This window comes from Thermobia domestica, chromosome 5, assembly GCF_964235325.1.
Source record: "Thermobia domestica chromosome 5, izTheDome1.hap1.1, whole genome shotgun sequence".
NCBI lineage: Eukaryota > Metazoa > Arthropoda > Insecta > Zygentoma > Lepismatidae > Thermobia > Thermobia domestica.
In genome coordinates this window covers 216,028,991-216,049,202 of record NC_137458.1, presented here as the reverse complement: position 1 = coordinate 216,049,202, position 20,212 = coordinate 216,028,991, and the positions used below count along the sequence as shown (strand labels likewise).

Sequence of the window (20,212 nt, the reverse complement as noted above, 5' to 3'; positions counted from 1 at the left end):
GCTTCCTGTCAGTGCTCGACTCTAGTCCTTCGTCTTTCCTCGTTCTGTTCTTGTCTGTTTTGTCAATGTCTCGTCATTTGGCTTCTTCTTCTTTTCTTCTATTCTGGGCGTTATTTTTCACCTGTATCTTAATGGTTTTCCCTGTATGTTTTATATTGTTTATTGTTTCACTTCACTGGTTATTCACCTGCAATGTTAACACTATTTCACTATTTACACGTCTTTTCACTTATATTGCTCATTATATTTTTCACCTGTATGATTATTTTAAATTTTCTTTTATGCTCAAACCGGAAAAAATTTACTTTCATTTACCACTACACAACACCACACTATAATATACTACACAACACTGCACTAAGAATATCACCCACTAAGCACACATATTTCAAACACTGTTATTACACTTATTTTTCCATTCGCTCGTGGTACTATGCTATCCATTGAACGATAATTGGGGCCCAAGATTCACTCAGAGAACTTAGTGTGTCTCTTGGTCCGAAGTATCCCACCTTGTCGTCATATATATGTTCTCAGCACCACCACCTCGAGACGTTCCCCTCACCATCACACACACACACACGCTCCTAGTGCATCCGGAGTTCCTTCCAGTGGTTTACCACGGCGATGCACCAGGCTCTTTCACTCTGTTCCTCGGCCAGTGCGGTGGTTCCTGCACTTCTTGGAGTAATCTCCGGTCCGGAGGATCTGTTCACTCACATATTTCACTTCCACTCTTCCTAATCGTTACTGCTTTAGGTTTTATCTTCTTGATGTTCTATATTTTAGTCTGCATAAATTTGAATATTCCATTGTAAGTGTTTTAAGGATGTTATAATCTTCTCTACTCTTTACTATGTCTTTTGTATATTTTGTTCTTAAGTAGGCCTATTCTCTTTCCTGTATATTTGTCTCTATTTGATGGCACCACAGGACGTGATGTTCAGGTGTTCCCCTACTTCCACAATCACAATTTGGCGTGTTTATTTTATTAATCCTATATAAATATTCCTCATACGGTCCATGTCCTGTGATGTAGTGTACTATGCCAGAATTTGCTTCTATATGTTTCATGCTCAATCTTTCACGTACGTTTGGAAATATGTCTCTGGTCCGTGTTTTGTTGTCTTCCTTCACCCACTCATTATTCCAATTACAGTGAAACCTGTCTATGTTGGCCACCATCGGTTCCATCGACAAGTGGCCAACTTAGACAGGTGGCCAACTTACAGAAAATAAGTGTGATTTGTGTATTTTTAGAATAGGATTTCTAGTATCACTTGATTGTAAAATTTTAATAAGCAGTGGCACGACAGCTACTTATAAATAATGTATATAGAGTAATCATAAAAATATACAGTACTAGAAAATATTACTATAGTATGCAAGAGCGCCGATTTCTCTGTAAATTGGGGGGGGGGGGGCATTCAGATGCAAAAGGTATATATATGAAGATTTTAAGACAAATTGCACTCAAATTATACCAAATATTGTATACTCATAAATAAAATAGGGGCCACGGACCCCCTCTCCCCCCCCCCAGGATCGGCGCTCTTGATAGTATGTTTAATATATATGCATACCTTTCTCTTCCTGAAAACTAGTCTGGTACATTGGATTATTCGGATTGAAAACACAATAACACAAACAACCATGAAATAGAAGTGTATGGACGCAGTTTATTGAAATTGATATTATAGCACACTGAGTTATTCAGATTGAAAACAAGAAAAGCTAAGTTATAAATTGAGAAATTCATATGCAATTTATATGACTTATTTTCAGTTGTTACTGAATGGTGGTTCATTCTAAACATATTTGCTTTATTCTTTTTGCCAGATAAGCACATTCTAATATTGTAGTTAACTCTCTTGTTAATGACCTGGAAGTGTATCCCTCGGAGGAAAAGATGTTTTGAGAAAATCTTGAGGGAATTCATATCACAAAACCTCCGCTACCTTTTGACATGGAGTCAGATGCCAATAAATGACAATTGAGCTTTAACCTTGAGAATTTTCCGGAAGCTTGCCACTGATGAAAGGAGCCGATGTAGCTAATGGTTTTGCCAAAACAGACAGGGTAAACAAATACGTACAACCATTTCCTGAATTCCTGTACGTGCTTTTTCTTATTCACATCTTCCTTCGCCACCCTTTTATGAGGGTAGTGTTCTGGCCATTGACCTCCAAGAACAAATCGTGCGAATCTATGATTCTTTATGTCCAGTCACAAATACAGAACATCTGCCTCTCATATGGGAATTCGAAAGAGTTAAGAAAAATAACAAAACTGTATTTTTCCTGGCCAAGATACGCAGGTAAATTTATCATTATCATCATAGGGTAAACATTGCTTCAGTGTGGCCAACTTCCAAGATAGACAGGTGGCCAACTTATAGAGTAGTAAGTAACGAATGTCTTATGGGAAAATGCAGGTTCAAGACGAACTAGGCCAAGATAAGCAGGTGGCCAACTTAGAGAGGTGGCCAAGTTGACAGGTTTCACTGTACTTATTATTATTTGTTCTAATTCTTCGTTGTTAGTCGGTATTAATGTGCTTAGTTTCTGCATCTCCTCTACTTTACCCCTTTTAAGGTAATAGGTCATTGCTCTCTGTTTGACACAAAGGTTCGTCGGTTTTTGGCCTAATATTATACACAATGCCATATGCGATGTAGTACTAAAAGCTCCTGTCATTCTTAACATTAAATTCCTCTGTGGTCTATTAATCTGTGCTTTCAATTTCCTATTTCTTGTAAACGATGCGCCCATATACTTGCTCCATAACACATAGTCGCATTTAGTATCATTTCCTGATATAATTTCACTGTTTTTATAGGTAATCTATATTTATTTGTTGCCAGTGTTACTAATTTATTTATGATTTTCTGCCCTTTTTCAGTCACGTAATCTATATGCGAACTAAATGCCAATTTATCATCTATTTCTATCCCTAGATATTTAAATGTTTTGACTCTATTTTGTTTTCCTGTATTTTGATTATTGGGTCTCTTTTTAATATTGATCCAAAGATCATATATTTCGTCTTCTTTGCTGACAATTTTAACTTATTTTTAGTGCACCAGCTCTGTAGCTTTGCTAATATTTCATTTATCCTTGATTCTAGTTCATTTCTCGAATTTCCCGTCGTAATAACTGCTATGTCATCCGCAAAAGCTACTACCTTTTCTACATGATGCACTTTTTCCAGTTCTTCCAAACACGGTTGTATTTGAATATCCCACATTAGTGGTCCAAGAATGGACCCCTGTGGGCATCCTTTTTCTACCTTTATGTTTATATCTTCCCCTCTCTTACTATTCTTACTATCCTATCCGTAAGGTATTTCTTGATAATATTGATGATATATCCGGGAATTTTGATCTTTCTTAAGTTTTCAATTAACGATGCCCCCCACAGATTATCAAATGCTCCTTCAATGTCTATAAATATTGCCGCTGCATATCTCTTTTCTGCTTTACTCGTTATTACCTGATTCACAAATGTATCTAGAGCATCTTCCGTGCATTTTCCTTTCCTAAATCCAAATTGTAGATTGTCGTTCCTTATGTCTCTCGCTTCTTTTATTCTTTCCGCTAATATCTTTTCATATATTTTGCTTATATTTCTTAGTAGACATATTGGCCTATAAGAACTAACTTCTGTATTATCTCTGTCCGTGCTTTTCAGTAATATGATTAATCTTGATTCCTTCCAAGAGAATCTCAGTTTCTTCGGCGGAGAGTCGGATCTGTCACCAGCCCTGCCGCGACGTCACGTTTTTGCCGATATACAGTCGGCAAAGGTTCGCCGGCTACCGGCTACTCTGATCCGAACCTCAAAAAGATGCTTTTTTTTCTGTATATAGTCGTGTATGATCCGTACCGACGGCCCGCCACCTTCGGCTGCGGCCCTCCCACTTTTCGACCGCGATTTCCCCATGGGGTTCTTGTCACGCGGTGGGAGATGATAACAGCTCTCATCCTATACTTTTCCGCTATATATCTTTAATATTTTGTTAGTGATACCCTTTTATTAATTTACTATACACTTAGTACATTTAATAACTGCTCGATGGTGTTTTTTCACTATAGTCATTAAAGTGGTTAAAAAGACGTTTCCAAAATTGTATATTGCATTACTCGTTTAACTTCTATTTACTCAGGATTTGTTCGCGCTTTCGCAAACAAGCGTTTTTTCTAAAGGTGTTATGTTTGGCGCTACTGTCGCATTGTACAGTGGTGAGGTGTGTCTGTCACGTGACCATGGGAAATGTTTGAAATTCTTCTGCGTGTTTGTGATTAATTATGAACATTTAAAGTAAATGTTAAACATGGTGACTTTTCGCTGGTTTTATATTCCAGTTATTGTTATTTTATTTTTAATAGCAATCGAAAAAGGTAAGATTTAACGGAGAAATATTTACTTAATTGTTTATCACAGATGAGTCCATAGTACATGTAAATGACCTATGGGTATTGTTTACATATCATCTTTATATCAGGACGTACTCTTTTATTTGGTATGTTTACTGTGTTTGGTAATATTGTTATAGTGACATTAGATACTTTTAACAAACCACAAAGTAGATAGTAGGAATGAATTAAGAATTTGTACTCGCTCACCGTTTGTACACACCCTTGCACGAATGTAGAGCATTATCATTCGCATCTTAACAAAAGGAAGTGACATTATTCTTGATAAGGTAATATCAGACACGTACGTTATAATTTGCATCCGAAAAGGATATAAATGAGAAATATGTACTGTGTAAACAATCTATATGAAATTAAGGACAATTTAGGTGTGGTTACCGAAATCGCCATGTATAATTTAATGTTATTTTATAAACTAGTATTTTACAGCGTGTTCTGTAAACAAGGAACAAAATGTATTTAATGTAAGTGATCTATGGGCAAAAATTTTAAGCGATCATTTCAATAATTTGGCTTAAGTTCCGCAGTAGAAGCAGAATAATAACTTAAAAATATGTTATTGTAGGTTAGGTTTAAGATTCCTGTTGTATATATTACTTCCCTGGTCCCAATATGATTCTTTTAGATCCAGATTGACAAGCTGAGACAAAAATGGGCATTTATTCCGAAGTTGGGCGTCCGCTTTCGCCACGTTTTTTCGCTGTTATCTCCTTTGCACACTTTCTGCAATTCGTTATTAGGTTCATTAATCCTTGCTCTTCACAAACTTTGAAAAGATTTTGCTCGTTATCAACGTATTGCTTCACAAATGTTAAAACTGTTAGTTCATTGCCCTTGCACATTCGCCATGTTGATAACATAAATGCTAGTTTCTTTCCCACAATGCAGCTGTTCGGTTACCTTGCGCCAAGTAGTTCCGTCCGCTCGTCGTACAGTCCCATGTTTATAGCCGCTTATATATAACAAATAAACAGATTTTTTGAGACTCTCATATATTATCAAGCACACAAACGATCAAATTATCCATATCTTTCCTGTAAATTTTAAAAAATTTGCTGGAAACGGACGCCCAACTTTGGAACTTAACTCAAAAATGTAATTTTATGACTCAAATTTGAAGGGGTTGTATAAAAAAAGTAAGAGTGAACTTTACAATACATACTCCAGCTGCGCATTATAACGTTCCGCAACATAAGTAGTACCAATTTAAAAGAGTAGGCTAGAGTAGAGTAGGGTTTGGTTAACGTAAAGTTAGGGAAGCGTACAGGTTTACTTTTGGCGCACCACTAGGAAGAATTGTTGGACAATTTGGTAAGTCTTTACTTTGACTCCAACTGTGACTTTAATCGGTTCTTATAGGTTCAGTTACTTCCTGGAACTGTTTGTGCGTGAGTCACTTGTTAGAACTGTTCGTGCCTTTGGTGTGACGTCTTAGTTCATATTTTTCCCACTAGGTGTCTGTGTAGTCATATGGTAGTTGGTTAGTGTGATGTCACATGTTTGTGTGCATGTATGTGTGTGCTGCTGTTTGTGGCATGCGGGAAGCGCGTAATTGAATTGGTTGAATTGAGTTAGAGAAAACGTATCATGGTTGTGGTCTAAAGCTGAAGATATTTTCGATGTATTGTAAAAGTGGGCGTTTATTGGTTTCTTGTTTGTAATAATAGCAAGTGTGTTCGGTTTAATAAAACGACGTGTGTGCGGAAAGAAACATTTTTCAGTAATGTTGAGCATTGCGCATGTGTTCTTGGTATCTTATTTTTTCGTGTGTGGAATCAGCAGTTATGAGTTTATTATTCATGAGTGTTCTCCTATGGCGAAATGGTGAGTGTTTTCTTTTTTTAATTCATATTATTTTTATTCTTGATTTGTTTTGCATTTGAGTATTAGGCAAAGTATTTGGTTTGCTGCTGCTTGTCCTATTGTCTTGTTGAGATGTATTTTTTTTTCTTTTGTCATGCACTGATTTATAATTAGAGACAAGTGTTTTTTTTTTTGTTTTTTTTTGTTTTTTAATTTTTCCCTTCTTATCTTAGCTTTATAGTAGTGGTGTGATTATTTATTATTATTTTGGATGTTTTTATGGTACTTGAGCGGGGGTTTGGGGGGCGGTAGCCCCCCATTTAGATCTCAAAAATCATAGTCACCGCTTCACCTGAATTGATGTTTAGTAACATTGTGGCCCTTGTACTTATAGTATAATTCTTAACATCGTACATTACTTTCACTGTGTTAGTAATTGTAATCGATTCATGTGATCCGGTTCCGGGAGCAGTTTAGGAATCATTCCTAAACTGCTTCGGGAACCGGATCAGATGAATCGGTTGAAGTCACAGTTGGAGTCAAAGTAAAAATTTGCCGACAATTTAATTCTTTAACTAATTTTCTTATTGTCCTCTGAAAGGTTTTCACTGGGTGACATGAAATTCTCACTTGGCATTGAGCATAAATAAAATTCAAGGGGGCCACCAGGGGTAATTATTGGAAACTTAGTTTTTTTTTTTTTTTTTTTTTTTTTTTTTTTTTTTTTTTTTTTTGCGATTTGCGTATAAATGCGGCTTTCAGGTAAAAGTTACAGTTTAGACTACCGTGCTAAAAACAAACCAACCTGTACTTGGTGGCTCCTAGAAAGCATGAATGCTGTCTAACCGAGTCAGCGCAGGGCGAAGCTGGTGGGCCCGCACGGGGTGCGTCCGAAAGGAGCAGGCGCATCAGCATTGGTGGGTATGAGCGCAAGCGGGGTCACTGGAAATGAGTAGGTTTGGGCACAGGATACAAATTACAGTAGCGCTTGTCATAGTTTCATACTAGTAACGCTCCACTTATAATCATAACACGCAGATTCTGCACAGACAGAATTATGCCGGTGGGCATTGTAAAGTTCGAATGGCATTTAGTATCTCCCCAAATCCATGGACAGCTCCGGCTTAATCTAACCGAACTCATATTATAACGGATCATCAATGATTACATCACAGTTACAAATAACGAATCTTAATCAGTACCAATTGACCCAGAATCACTACTAAGTGATTTGATGGACAAACTAATTTATACCCGTATAGTTTACCCAAAAGTAATTTGTAGCAGCCTATACATTTCCCTAACATCGTAGAATTGTAGTTCATGTGTGCAAGATAGTGACTACATATATAGCTTCATTACAAGTCCCATAGCATGCTATATTGCAGGAGCGATGGAAAGTTACGGCCACTGATAAACATTGTTACCGATGCACTTCATAACAAATAGCTCCTTTTCCAGACACAATCACAAAAATTTTTCCTGGTTGTGCTGACGGACTAGGTTTTCACATTTTTTGTTTCTTGAATATATGATATTGTATATTTCTTTCTCGTAGAGACAGCTATTGAGAAGACCGTAATAGAAATACAGTAATTATATGCATGAATTGTGTGATGAAAAACTAAACAGAGTAATGTTAATGATCAGGTGCTTTAGAACGAAAATATCAAAACTCATCACGAATAATTCATTAAAATAATATATATAAAAAGATTGGTGCTTATCTACACTATCAAAAAAATAAAAATAAAATAAGATGGCTTACTTATTCATGCCCAGTCAAACTATTATAGATAGAAACATAAAATTTGTGCAGAATGTTCTTTTAACAAGAAACCAAGGAACAAGAAAAGATTTGTTTGAAGTATGTATCGTGTAGGGGTTGAAAGAGGGCTCAAATATTTTTTTGCTCAGAGTAGAGTATTTCACAAATCCTTGAAGTTAGGAAGATGAAACTAAGCATATAAGTTCTTCATTAAAAATAACCGGAAACATATTTCAGCGTTTTCGAAAGTTTCTATCCTAAAATGGAAAAGAGGGACCCTGTACTAACGTTCAAACTTCCAAATATTTGTTCAGGAAGTGCCGAATATGAGGGTTTACTTCATTTGCAAGTGTGAAATTCAGTACATAAACTCTTCATTTAAAATAATAGACTTAAAGTTTCAGATTAAAATTAAATAATCCCTTGCTGCAGGGTTGGCTGGTTTAAGTTTAAAAACAAAAGGTTTAAACCAAGAAACGAAAATTGTTCGTAAAAGTGTAAGTGTTTGTAAAATCTTGATGAACACATTTGTGGGTTATCACGTTTCACTTCCGTATATTATTCGTATTATATTCAGACAGGGTTGGCAAAAACCATGGTTTTTATTGAAAAAAAAAAAAACGGATTTTTTGGTTTAAATAATTTGATCTACGTATTTATATCATATGGACAGAAATAAGTTTGTTTCGCCTTGGTGTTATGTAACAACCGACCGGGTTATGCTGGAAGGGGTCACATAGACTTAAATCAGAATCCAAACCGCTTCTCGGCTTACATCCGAAAGAAATTGTCCTTTGAACTCGAAACTGAGACTAATTGGCCACTAATGCGATAAATCTGCCAACTCACTCACAAAGGACTCCTGATAAAAATACGTTGTACTGATCTTTACATACTTGTTAATATACGTAATTGTTGAGAGTCATTTCAGAAAGACTAAAAGATAAACAGTTATACAAGTGAAACCGTTATACAGAATTGCATATGGACAATTTCAAAATACTGCAGAGTACAGAAGAACTAATTTAGTCCAAGTTAGTTCACTACGACTTTTATTAGTCCAAGTTAAAGAAATACAACGACTTAATTTGCATATCAGTAAGAAAAGTGAATAAAGATACGAATTATTTGAGTCCACTTCGGCTCTGACCCATTTATACATAAATGCTAAATACCAAAGACGCTTTGATTTCAATAAATGCGTCTCGTGGGGTTTGTATGAGAGCCCTCCCAAAAAAGTACGGTGTTTCGATGAATTTTATCAATAGTAAACTTTATTAAAACGAAACAATATTTAGAATTTTTCTTTGCAATTGCATAACAATAATAACTATAAAAAATCACAAAAGAAACATTCATAAACTTATATAAAAAAGTTGCTTTTGTAGTATAATCTCTTTGAGTAGTGAATGGGAAATTTAGGTCTGAATATAATACAAATAATATGCGGGAGCAAAACGTGATAACCCACAAATGTGTGTTCATCAAGATTTTACGAACATTTTCCATTTTTTGGTTTAAACCAGCCAACCCTATATTCAGACGTAAATTTCCCGTTCATTACTCAAAAAGATTATACTACAAAAGCAACTTTCGTTTTTTTTTTTTAATAAGTTTATGAATGTTCTGTAATTTTTTTATAGTTTGTTGTTATTGTTATGTAATTGCAATCAAAGAAAAATTCTAAATAATGTTTACTATTGATAAAATACATCGAAATGCCTTACTTTTTGTGTATATGTGTGTGTGTGGGGGGGGGGGATCTTACAAACCCCACTAGAGGCATTTAGTGAAATGAGAAGTGTCTATTTATGTATAAGTAGAGATGCAAAAAAGCCGGCTTTTTTGAATCGATGGTTTTTTTCACATAAAAAGCCGTCTTTTTTCATTTTCATGATTTTTCTATCTAAATAGCTTTCTTATAGTATATTCTATAGTTAGATAAGAATCCCATGGCCTAAATCCCATATTTCGCTCTGAAATTCATAACCAAGATGGATGGAGCACATGTTTTGCGAATTAAAACTAACATGAAGAATGTAGTATTTGAGGGCAATTTTAGAGGCTATTTAACTTTATTTTAACTTTTGAGTTATCAACATTTTTCTTTCTTCTGTAGATCATTTTAGTTTGTTATCCGTGTTTCATTTCTATGAACTTAGTACTCCAGCTTCTAGCGCAAAAGTTAAACTTACCTTTTTCCGTATGTCCGTCAAAGCATACGTTTTTTAATATATCCGTCAAACCGTACTTCACATTTCTGTTATACTGTAGCTGTACAATGATTTAGCAATAATTTTCCGGACACAACCTTGAATACCAATTTATACAAATAATCAGTAGCGGATTTAGAAAAGTACTTTGGGAGGGGTTTCTTTGATTGTTTCGTTTTCTAATAAGTTTTAATTTTATTTGGGAGGTGCTTGAAGTTTATGAGTACAGGCATAACTAATATTTTGTTTCGTTTATATATTTAGCAATAATCTTCCAGATACAACCTTGCAGATCATTTTATACTGAGAATCAGTGGCGGATTTAGAAAGTATTTTGGGAGGAGTTTTTCTTACTAATGTTTAGTTTTTGCAAACATTCGTAATTTTTATTTGACGGTAGCTTAAAGTTTATGAGTAAAGGCATAACTAATAGATATTTCGTTTGTTTTAGACATTCCGTAACTTTGGGGAACAGGCTTCAGTCCCAAAGACCGCCCCCCTAACCTTCGCAAAACCGTCACTGCTGGTAATTAGTAATAATAACGATTTAAAAACAATAAGAAAGGAAGTCGGCCAACTCACAGTACACGCACTATTTCTACATTCACAGATGGAATGAAGAAAAGCTTTGTTAGAATGGTCGAATACTGGATTGAATCCCGGACTTCCCGATAGAAGCGCAAAAGCTAACCACCACTCAGTCATCTTTGTTGTGCAGTTGTATTTAGCTTAAATTTTTTTTTTTTTTTTTTTTTTTTTTTTTTTTTTGTAGGGGGGAGTTCTGTAATGATATGCTGAATCTCTCTTGTTAAAAATTCAGAAAGCTTGAGGATTGGATAAACCGTGATGGTGGTTCTATAAAACTTAACTGTAGAATTTCAAGAATATACAGAACCAAAAGCTCTAGTTAAGTATTTCTTTTATGTTTTAATTTTATTTTGTTTCAAAAAGAGAGTATGGGATATTTTGAAGTAAAAATACTACATACAATTTTGCTAGTTATTTGTGTATTTTTTTAAAGAAGTGTTTACTTTTAGGGTTGGCTGGTTTACACCAGCTGTTTTTTTAAAAAATAACTGGTTTAAACAAAAAAATAATAATAAAAAGAACGAAAAATGCGAATCGTGTGAACTTCATGGTGACGTTTCCACATATCAAACCATCTGCATTAGTTTTATTTCCTACTCACCTTTTAATCAAGGTGTTCCATGTTCAATTCTCGGTCGAACCACAACCCTTCTTTCATGTGTAAACCATGTAGAGGTACGAAGTCACTTTAAACGAAAGTCTTCTTGATAACCTCGGTATTACGTAAGGATGTTAAGCCTAAACATACTAAACGAAACCAAATTGTATATTTCTGCCTGCTTGAATGCCTGCTGTTTTATGAAGAAGCCAAGGTTGCTTAAATATATTGATAGAAATTGGCAAAATTTATCGATTTCCTACGTAGCTTCCAACATTAGCTTGGATTGGACTTTCAATGATATCTACATACTAAATTTGTAATTTAATACCTCAGTTTAGCGTACTGATTATGATACGTTGACCTTTAAATTTTACATGCAAAGCAATAACAGGATTTTCCCGTTATTGTTTTACATTTAAAGTAATGACGGGATTTTCCCGATGACTAGGGCGGGAGTTTCTCAATTTAAGAAATTTACTCACCGGACTTCTTTAAGCTTATGTGACCTCTTCGGGCATAACCCCGTTGTTGAATAATAACACCAAGGCGAAACAAACTTATTTCTGTGAATATGTAATATAAATACATAAAGCAAAATATCTAAATAAAAAAAAACCTGGTTTAAACAAAAAAAAAAAAAAAAACTGGTTTAAACTTCCCCCCAAAAAACGGGTTTTTGACATTTTCAAAAAGAACCATGGTTTTGCCAACCCTGCTTACTTTTGTATATAGGAGGTTAAAAAATTCTTATTATATACATTGGTTAATCCTTTGGAATTCATAACGTAAATATGTTGAAGAAAAATTGTTTGAAATATCTTTTAGAAATTCATGGTTTATTTTCGAGGTTTTATATTATTATCGGCATCAACCACTAATTAAATGACTTTTTGTGTTATAGAGAAGCGAAACAAAGTCTGTTTTATCAATTTAAAGCAGAATTTTGAAAAAAGCCCAAAATTTCCCAAGCAAAAAAGCGAAACAGAAAAAACCGAGTTTTTTTTTTCAAAAAAGCCGGTTTTTTTCCGAGCCCTTGCATCTCTATGTATAAGTGAGTCTGAGCCAAAGTGGACTCAAATAATTTATGTCTTTATTCTCTTTTTTTACTGGTATGCAAATTAAGTCGTTGTATTTCTTTAACCTGGACTAATAAAAGTCGTTGTTAACTAACTTGGACTAAATAAGTTCTTCGGTACTCTGTAGTACTTTGAAATTGTCCATATGTAATTCTGTATAATGTTTCACTTGTGCAACTGTTTATCTTTTTGTCCTTCTGAAATGACTCTTAACAATTACGTATATTAACAAGTTTGTAAAGATCAGTAAAACGCATTTTTATCAGGAGTCCTTCGTGCGTGAGTCGGCAAACGTATCGCATTTGTGGCCAATTGGTTCCGAGTTCAAATGGAGGACAATTTCTCTCAGATGTAAATCGAGAAGCGATTTGGATTCCGCTTTAAGCTTATGTGACCCTTCCAGCATAACCCGGTTGTTGCGTAATAACACTAAGGCGAAACGAACTTATTTCTGTCCATATATAATATGAATACATAGAGCAAATTATTATTATTATTAAAAAAAAACGGTTTAAACAAACAAACAAAAAAAAAAAAAAAACTTTTTTTGGTGTTTCAATAAAAACCATGGTTTTTGACAACCCTGCCTTGCTGAGAAAATGGGGTCAATTTCTAATTTCAGTTTTATTAAAGAGATATTAAGTATTTGAAACCAAACATTAGTGCGATAGTAAACCCGTAGCAAAACTGATTAGCATTCGGTTGATGAAGCTGTCAGTTCACAAAATTGAAAAAGAGCTATACTGATCATGACGTCTGTAAATACTTTTGTATTAAAATTCATTAAGTTTTTTACGTTGCAAGTATTGTCTTACACGAAAATGTATCCTAAGATTAGTGACTGAGGCTTCCTTTATTGTTCTCATTATTGAAGGCAGTAACCAGTTAATATTAAAGAATTGTTGTTGAAACTTGGATATTAGGCTATTTCGGTATGTGGTCTCCCTTCACGAAGGTAAGGGCACTGGTTTGGGACGTGCGAAAACGATTTAACTTGGTCTTAACTAAAATCGCCTACGAGACGGGACGAGAAATAAGTTCTTCGTCTTGATTAGTAATTTTATATGCGTTAGAAAATAATCTTGGTAAAATTAAATGCTGTGTAGGGATAATTGTTGAATGATTAGCGTTAATTTAAAAAAAAAGAAAGATATATACCACCCAGGTTTCTTAACCAATGTTTGTACCCAAATCGGACATTAGAACTACCTACTTCTAACTGATACTAACATAGCAAATTTTCGGAGTGTCGTTACTGATTAAACTTCTGACCACTTACAAGTGTAAGTAATGTAACAAAAATAAATAGTGTGTGTAATAAAGAGTGTGCAGTTAATCAAAATATTAGACAGAAGGATTCCATGAAAAATCTGTTCATCTAGAAAGTAGGCTGCCTTAATTTTAACATGAAAATAATTTCCTAAATTAAAAATAACTGAGTATAAGATAAACAATTTAAACTTAAATCATTAAATCACGTAATGGCACACAAGATGGAAGTTTCGAGTATGATGAGAGTTTAACTTTGGACTTTCATTATTTGGTATCTAATCTATTTACAAAAAATATTAAAGATTCTGAATGCACTAAGCATTCAGATGGTATGAAATTACATAGGAAATAGAATATTGCAAGATATGCATTTAAACGGTATTTGTAACTGAAGTATGTTGAGTAGTGGCATACATATTTTTAAACGTTGATGGTGATCTTTCACTGTATTTACGATAGTTACATACACAGTAGTTTTTATACTGTGAATCACGCAATACTAAAACAGTGTTCAATCTAGAACTTTGGTATGGGAAACATGTAAAATTTATCTTCGTGTTTTCCGGACGAGATGTGGTAACACTAGTCTTGAGGCGAAGGAAAGTTGAAATTCTTTTCTTGTGAAGGACGGACATTTCTGTTAGTTTAATACAAAAATGTAATGCTAAAAGTCCTAGCATTAAAATAATAATAATAATAATATAAACTACATACACTTCAGTTCCACCAAATCTTAATAAAATTGTAGGAATCGTTAGTGTATGACAAGAGCGCTTTTATGGGATTTTCGGCAGGTAATGAATAATAGGGGATAAAAGAAATGTATTGTCGATGGTAATAAATAAAATCAAATAAAGCTGCCACGTATTATCTTAGATGCATATGAATTCTTCTACAAGAGTGAGCGTTATCAAAACGTATCACAAAATAAAAACTAGCAATATTTTTTAAAATATCTTTATGCAAATATAAATTAGGCGTGCTATTTTTAAATAAGGAATTGTTAAAAAATGTGCGATTTATCTGTTCGTGAATACAAACATCTTAAACATTAATCGGCCACAAATGTTATTTATAAGATACATGATCTATGAAAATAAGAGAATATAAAAGGTATGTAGTATTGTTTTACCTTGATCTACTACTTACCCTAGCCTACTCCTGATGCAGATTAGAATTGTCTGATGATGAATCTGTAATTTCCACTAAAATTCTTCGTGAGTTATTTGAAACAGGTTAAGGGTCTCTTTAGCTATTCAATACCCACCAATACCAATGTCTTACGGAGTTTTTCCAATTTTGATTCATATTGCACTCTTTAATAGAAACACTAGTTTTGGTAAGTCTGCCTTTCAGGTTTTGGGATGCTACCGTGCATTTCAGTTTGCAATAGTATGGAGGTGATCTTAAAACATGCCCACATGATGCCACTAGTTCGTCAGTTATGGTTTTTTTCTTTCTTTTTTTCGCAATCAGTCATTCGGAGGAAAACCGCTATTATCGGGACCTGACTATGTATGTCGATATTGTGCGTTTGCATGTAATTAAGAATAATTTCTTTTCTCCACGAAGAATTAAGCTTGTGATTATTTATACGACTATGGTAAGGGACATTGCCTAAAACTATAATTGATGGGGCCTCTAGTGTTTTAGTATGAAGTTTCCAAATCAGTGCTCGAAATTAGCGTTTATTGTTCCATGATAGGGGGCAGGAGCATCAGACATTTTCTTGTGAGTTATAAATAAAGCATCATCCATTAAACCAAATTGGCCACTACAGTGCATAACAACAATCCTTTCCCCATTCTTGTCTGAAGTTGCAATTGTGACAATCGTCGGACTACCTACTTCTTCATTTGGTATGTGTTGCTGTCGTACCAAGTTTCGTCTTTGGTAAACGTCGCAGTATCCCGGCAGAAGCTTTAATTTCTTCCAGATAACTGTATTTCCGAGCAGTACCTTCATTGGATTCATATTTTGCACTTTTTCTTGAAACTGATTTATACGAAAACCCCATACTATATAATAAACGACGTACTGTTCTGATGGAATAAGGAAATTCGTAATTAGTTCCAGATGTCTTCTCGCACATTATTTGAGACAGTGTTCTTGCAGTCGATGACACTCCTTTCTTATAACTAGAGACCGGATGTTTAGGCATTAAAATCCTGGAAAATTAACAGGCAAATAGGCACTTTAATTTAAAAAATAAGCACTAAAATGTAACTCGAAAGAATGAAAATAAATACTCAATACAATTAAAAAATAAATTCAAGTCATAGATAATGTTCGAAGAATATCGAACCATACCTGTTTGTTAATACCTTCTTTTAGTGTATATATAAAAAGGAAACTTGATATGCATTCCATGTGTATTTCGTAAATACATTCTATAGAGTACTTTATCACTACACATATGAGTCCAAATTTTATACACTTTATCAGTACACACAGCAGTCCAAAATTTTGCAGCACTTTATCACTACAAACGGCAGTTCGTATTTTACAATTGATTTGTATATAAAAGAGTTCTAACCACTGGTACAGACAGGATAACACCATCTGATCAAAGTAAATTCAGTGAGGAAGGGAACAACTGAGCGATTGCTGTACTATTTGTTTTTGTGGCAGTTCCTTACGTGCTAGAAGAAATATTTTGGGCTGTTGATCTGTTCCATTGTACCGATTACAACATTAGCTAGGAACCGTCCTGCGCCAACGGTCGCTTCGTCAATCGAAACCCAACTTTTTTCCCACTCACTTATTTCCTAATTTTTTCCATAACACCCAATTAACAACTGTCTGCGTAATTTTTGTGCAGTTTGACTCACTCGGTACCTGTTTACCTATGTACTTTGACAAGAAATGCTTCAAGGAGTCATTTTGTTAATTTCCAGAGATATATCTGCTTCCATGAATGCCTTACACAAGTCTGCAGAAAACTGAGATTTCCGAATAGTAGTAGCGTAAAGAACTTTAATTCTTTTGTGCATCTATCGAATGCATCCCTGTTGCAAACAAGAGGAAGTAGGAGAGGAGAATATGGATCATACTGTGCTTTCGACGACATTCTTTTATTGTATCGGAGTGAAGCCTAACCTTGACCTGAACATAAGTTACGGAAGAGGCAGAATCCTTACTTGAAATATGAAATTGTATATCTTTCCCAATAAAGTCTTATTTTGAAAAAAAAAAATGCATGGAATAGGCAACATTAGGCACTAATGCAATAATTTAGGCAGTAAGGGGCGAAATAGGAAAAATAAAATTGGCTTAAATTGAAATTAAGCCCTCCATATAAACTTTAAAATGTTATTTTTGATCATATTATTAATATTAAAGAATAGATATTTTGCGTAACATCCGGTCTCTACTTATAACATTCATATATTGTACATCGCAACAGATAGCGAGTAAAATATTCTATTTTACCGAACGGTAACTGTTTTCTGTTCAGTGTCGCTTCGTTGGCATTCGATAAACTAGGATCTGGAATGTGTAAAATATTTTTCATTGTGGTGTATTCGGTCCGATAGCGCTTAGTATTAGTTTTATAACATTTTTATTAGTCGAAACTACCATTTCAAACAACTTCCCGCAAAAACTTTTGTACACTTCGCTCTAAAAGCACGCTTTGCTTCCTCAATTTTGCTCCACTTACAAATACACTATCGTCCTTTTTGTTATTTGGGCGTCTTTGGCTAGGTTGCGGATCATCTTGTACCGCTGGATTACTGTCATATTCAATTAGCGAAATAATACTAAGATACCAGTACACTACAATCACATCGAACCGGGGTGGATTGATTTAAATCATTTGAATTTTTAAATAAAAATCGTTGATTTAAATCAAATTCCGAAATAAATTAATTTAAAGTGAAAATAAGTAAAATCTCGTTTCTGTTTTGTTATTTCAATTATGGAAGTTAATAAGCATAATACAATGAGAGTCAAATTTTATGTACAGCACAGTATGAAAGCGACTGTCATGCAGAGGATGATTAGGAAAAATCCCGTTTTGAACGGTTAACAAGGCAATCCTGTTTTCTTCTCTTCGTAACATAGGGTTTATATTGTAAATCGTTAACTATTTCAACAGGGAAATCACCATCGACATTTAAGACGAAAATTCTTTTGTGTGCGCGTTTGTTTGTTTGTTTCCAGATAATAGGGGCGTATTTAGAGGGTCCGATATCCTCTCCGTTTTTTTTTTAATTTTATTTATTTAGATTTTATAACTTTAGGTGAAATTTATGTATTTTATATGTATTTTGTGCCACAAACTAGTTCCGATTTTTTAAAGATATGTCCTTGCCAAATATTTGTAACTTTTGTGAAAAAAGTGTCATGTTATAAACGTTGCTGTACTTTTTCCTTAATGCTTAAGAAACAATTTTTGAGATTGAAATAGGTTAACGATTGGGGATTAATTCAAAATTCAGTCCCAATATTTTCACTTAAATGACATAAATAACATTTAATACTAATTCCTAATGTCTTTTTCCTTCAGTTCGCGACTTGTATTATACGATGAGAAAGATTTAATTTAAATAAAAAAAAAATCGATTTAACACTGCGTTGGTCGCGCCCTCCGCCGTTACGGGAGAGGTCGCGCGTTCTACTATTATAGAACATCAGTACTTTTCTATAGTGTTATGACTTTTAGCAATATTCGGTCTTGGGTATGTTAGTTATATTATTATACAGGTTTTAAAATATTTTTTAAAATTATTTTATTTGATTAATACAAGAATATTGACAAAAAACAAACATTAGGTATATCTTATTTAATATTAACAATTTCGAACAAAAAAATCTAATAAATGATTATTTATAAGTGTTAAAAATAACAGCATAAACCTTCTATGATAGATCATACAGGTAGAATGATTTGATGTAATCCTTTTGAATGATTGTCTACTCCAAACAATCGCCACACACGCTTTTCTGCTGTTCTGGGCACACACACACACCCATCATTGGCATTTTCCAAAAATTTTTTCTTGTCGAATTGTTGCGAGAACGGCCACAAAAGAAACATTTACCTATCCCGGAAGCTTAGCCTTGTGATAATGAAACACCATTGCTGAAGCCAAGCAGAAGTCTTCTTTTGTGTCGAAGCTCTTTTGGCAAGGATTCCATGCCAAAATGTTAGCTTTTCACTGTTTTTATCAACTCAAAAGTTAGATCCTGTAGAAAATTCTTGCGTCTGACATTCTCATCGTTCTTATTTGCTCTAAATATATTAAGACCATTAAAACCAATTACGTTCATCATCAGTTAGGCATGAAAATAATGCCTTGTAGGCCAAACCTACGAAAAGTTGGTCTTATATTAAAATTGGGAGTTCATGAGTTTCTTGGCGTTATGGGATCTATATACCTGCGAGAAGGTTCTAACTTTCCTCTCTACCGATATAAAACGCACGTATGTCGAGAGAAGGTGGACCCGTGATTTCAACTCTGGCTTGTACTGCAATGTTTTCTTCTTCTTCCGGTACAATGTCTGGTACATCTTCGGTATCACTGCACTCAACTATTTATTCAACAAAATCTTCCTCGAGCTCCTTCATGTCTTCGATCCCAAATACACTTTCACAGTCACTTTCTGCCTCCTCTAACCAAAGAAGCACCTGTTCACTGTTATGTTCTGACATTTCAAATATATACATGTACCTATTCCACAAAAATAACGTGAAAATGTAAAACGAAATAAATCACTAATACGAAATAAACCAGTACGCCAATAGTCGCGCGATCTACAATAGTAGAACATTAATTATATCATGTAACAAATTGGAGCAGGTGCAAGAATAAGGGCTGAAAATAGACTGGGATGTACAAAAGGTTGGCGGAGAAAGGTACATAACCACTCAAGGTCGAGCGTGTTGCTAACTGCTCAAAATTTTAAAAATAAAACACCTGTTCTACAATAGTAGAACGCGCGACCACTGCAGTGTTAAATAAAAAAAAACAAGAAAAACGATTTTTTTTTAAAAAAAAACATGATTTTTTTCTACCCTGCTTCGAACAAAATGTCGAGGGAGAGTAGAGAACTCGAATTTACCAACTGACAACTATTGATAACATTAGTGATCATAAACAATAAATTGGAGCATTCAAGAAAGAACGAAGTTTATTTTGAAAGCAGTCTAAGCTAAGATCTTCACTTTCTTCTATTCGTTTCTTTAATTTTCAAAATTGTAGAAAAAGAGCATACTTTTAATTTCTTGTATATGCTTACGGCTCATTCATAGATAAGGAAAACGTAAGTCATGCTGTTGTTTTTCTTTCTTTATATATATAGTCGAGTCAAAATACGGTTTGATCTGGGCAAAATTGCAACCTTTAGTTTTACACATGTATTTTGTTTAGGTACTTCACCTGATGAAAATATCCAAAATCCGACAAAATCGGACCACGGGAACACCCCCAAAAAACGGTTTCAAAATGGCGG

At 34.3% G+C, this 20,212-nt stretch overlaps 1 protein-coding gene across 2 annotated transcripts in view; it reads left to right on the top strand.

Annotated features, from left to right (window-relative positions):
* The first annotated feature begins 4,221 nt into the window (after positions 1-4,221).
* The window catches only part of crok (crooked), a 46,408-nt gene continuing 30,417 nt past the window's right edge, over positions 4,222-20,212 (top strand). The window contains exon 1 of one of the 2 annotated variants that reach the window (XM_081759682.1): positions 4,222-4,399. In XM_081759682.1, coding sequence (XP_081615808.1) covers positions 4,324-4,399 — 76 coding nt within the window. In that variant the 5' untranslated portion in view covers positions 4,222-4,323. Of the gene's footprint in view, positions 4,400-4,437; positions 4,522-20,212 lie in introns of those variants that run through there. The other variant, XM_081759683.1, reaches the window with a different exon arrangement.